This window comes from Coturnix japonica, unplaced genomic scaffold (assembly GCF_001577835.2).
Source record: "Coturnix japonica isolate 7356 unplaced genomic scaffold, Coturnix japonica 2.1 chrUnrandom548, whole genome shotgun sequence".
NCBI classification, from domain to species: Eukaryota; Metazoa; Chordata; class Aves; order Galliformes; family Phasianidae; genus Coturnix; species Coturnix japonica.
In genome coordinates this window covers 14094-16107 of record NW_015439929.1, presented here as the reverse complement: position 1 = coordinate 16107, position 2014 = coordinate 14094, and the positions used below count along the sequence as shown (strand labels likewise).

At 46.5% G+C, this 2014-nt stretch overlaps 1 protein-coding gene across 1 annotated transcript; it reads left to right on the top strand.

Moving 5' to 3' along the window:
* The first annotated feature begins 73 nt into the window (after positions 1-73).
* LOC107307331 (barrier-to-autointegration factor-like) lies at positions 74-1779 on the top strand. The gene is made up of 3 exons (XM_015850830.2): positions 74-127; positions 541-603; positions 946-1779. The coding sequence occupies exons 1-3, from the start codon at positions 74-76 to the stop codon at positions 1090-1092; spliced, it is 264 nt and encodes an 87-aa protein (XP_015706316.1). The 3' UTR covers positions 1093-1779.
* The last annotated feature ends 235 nt before the right edge of the window (positions 1780-2014 follow it).

The window sequence follows — 2014 nt, the reverse complement described above, 5'->3', positions numbered from 1 at the left end:
ACAATGGGGACAATGGGATGGGGGGGACAATGGGGACAATGGGGGACAATGGGGACAATGGGATGGGGACACAATGGGGGACAATGGGCTGAGGGACACAATGGAGACACTTTGGGGCCATTTTAGGGTCACTTTATACGCATTATGGGGCCATTTTAGGGCCATTTATAGCCATTTTAGGGGCACTTCTCCATATTAGGGCCATTTATAGCCATTTCAAGGCCATTTATAGCCATTTTGGGCCATTTTTAGCCATTTTTGGGTCATTTTAAGTCTAGGCCTCGTCTCTCCTTTAGGCCTACGTGGTGCTTGGACAGTTCCTGGTGCTGAAGTAGGACGAGGAGCTGGGCCATTTTATGGTCACTTTATGGCCATTTTTGGGCCATTTATTGCCATTTTAGGGCCATTTATAGCCATTTTAGTGCCATTCATAACCATTTTAGGGCCATTTATAGTCATTTCAGGGCCATTTGTAGCCATTTTGGGCCATTTTTAGCTATTTTTGGGTCATTTTAAGACTAGGCCTCATCTCTTCTTCAGGCCTACGTGGTGCTTGGACAGTTCCTGGTGCTGAAGAAGGACGAGGAGCTGGGCCATTTTAGGGTCACTTTATGGCCATTTTAAGACCATTTATAGCCATTTTTGGGCCATTTATAGCCATTTTAGGGTCATTTATAGACATTTTAGTGCCGTTCATAGCCTATTTAGGACCTTTCATAACCATTTTAGGGCCATTTTAGCCATTTTTGGGTCATTTTAAGACTAGGCCTCATCTCTCCTTCAGGCCTACGTGGTGCTTGGACAGTTCCTGGTGCTGAAGTAGGACGAGGAGCTGGGCCATTTTAGGGTCACTTTATGGCCATTTTAAGGCCATTTATTGCCATTTTGGGGCCATTTTTAGCCATTTTTGGGTCATTTTAAGACTAGGCCTCATCTCTCCTTTAGGCCTACGTGGTGCTTGGACAGTTCCTGGTGCTGAAGAAGGACGAGGAGCTGTTTCGGGAATGGCTTCGTGACGCTTGTGGGGCCAACGCCAAGCAGAGCCGTGACTGCTCCGGCTGCCTGAGAGAGTGGTGCGATGCCTTCCTCTGAGCCCCAAAATCCACTCAATTCACCCCAAAATCCACCCCCTATACACACACATTGTTTCTTTATCCCATATCCCCACCCTTTGTCCCAAATCCGGTTGTCAAACTGCGCGTCCCTGCGCTGCTTCACTTGGCTGCGTGTGTCAAATTGGGTCTTTCTGGGCCCAAAATTGGTCTTTCTGGGCCCAAATTGGGTCATTCTGGGCCCAAAATTGGTATTTCTGGGCTCAAATTTGGTCTTTCTATGCCCAAATTTGGTCTTTCTGGCCCCAAAATTGGTCTTTCTGGGCCCAAATTTGGTCTTTCTCAGCCCAAATTTGGTCTTTCTGGGCTCAAATTTGGTCTTTCTCAGCCCAAATTTGGTCTTTCTGGGCCCAAATTGGGTCATTCTGGGCCCAAAATTGGTATTTCTGGGCTCAAATTTGGTCTTTCTCAGCCCAAAATTGGTCTTTCTGGGCCCAAATTTGGGTCTTTCTGGGCCCAAATTTGGTCTTTCTAGGCCCAAAATTGGTCTTTCTGGCCCCAAATTTGGTCTTTCTAGGCCCAAAATTGGTCTTTCTAGGCCCAAAATTGGTCTTTCTGGGCCCAAATTTGGGGTTGTGGGGCTTAAATTTCAGCTTTGAGGTCCCAAAAGGGTTTTGGGATCCCAAAAGGGGATTTTAGGGTCTTAAATTTGTTTTTTCTGGGCCCAAATTTGGTCTTTTGGGGCCTAAAATTGGTCTTTCTGGGCCCAATATCGGTCTTTCTAGGCACAAATTTGGTCTTTCTAGGCCCAAAATTGGTCTTTCTTGGCCCAAATTTGGTCTTTCTAGGCCCAAAATTGGTCTTTCTGGGCCCAAAATTGGTCTTTCTGGGCCCAAAATTGGTCTTTTTGGGCCCAAAGTTGGGGTTGGGGGTCTTAAATTTGAGTTTTGGGGTCCCAAAAG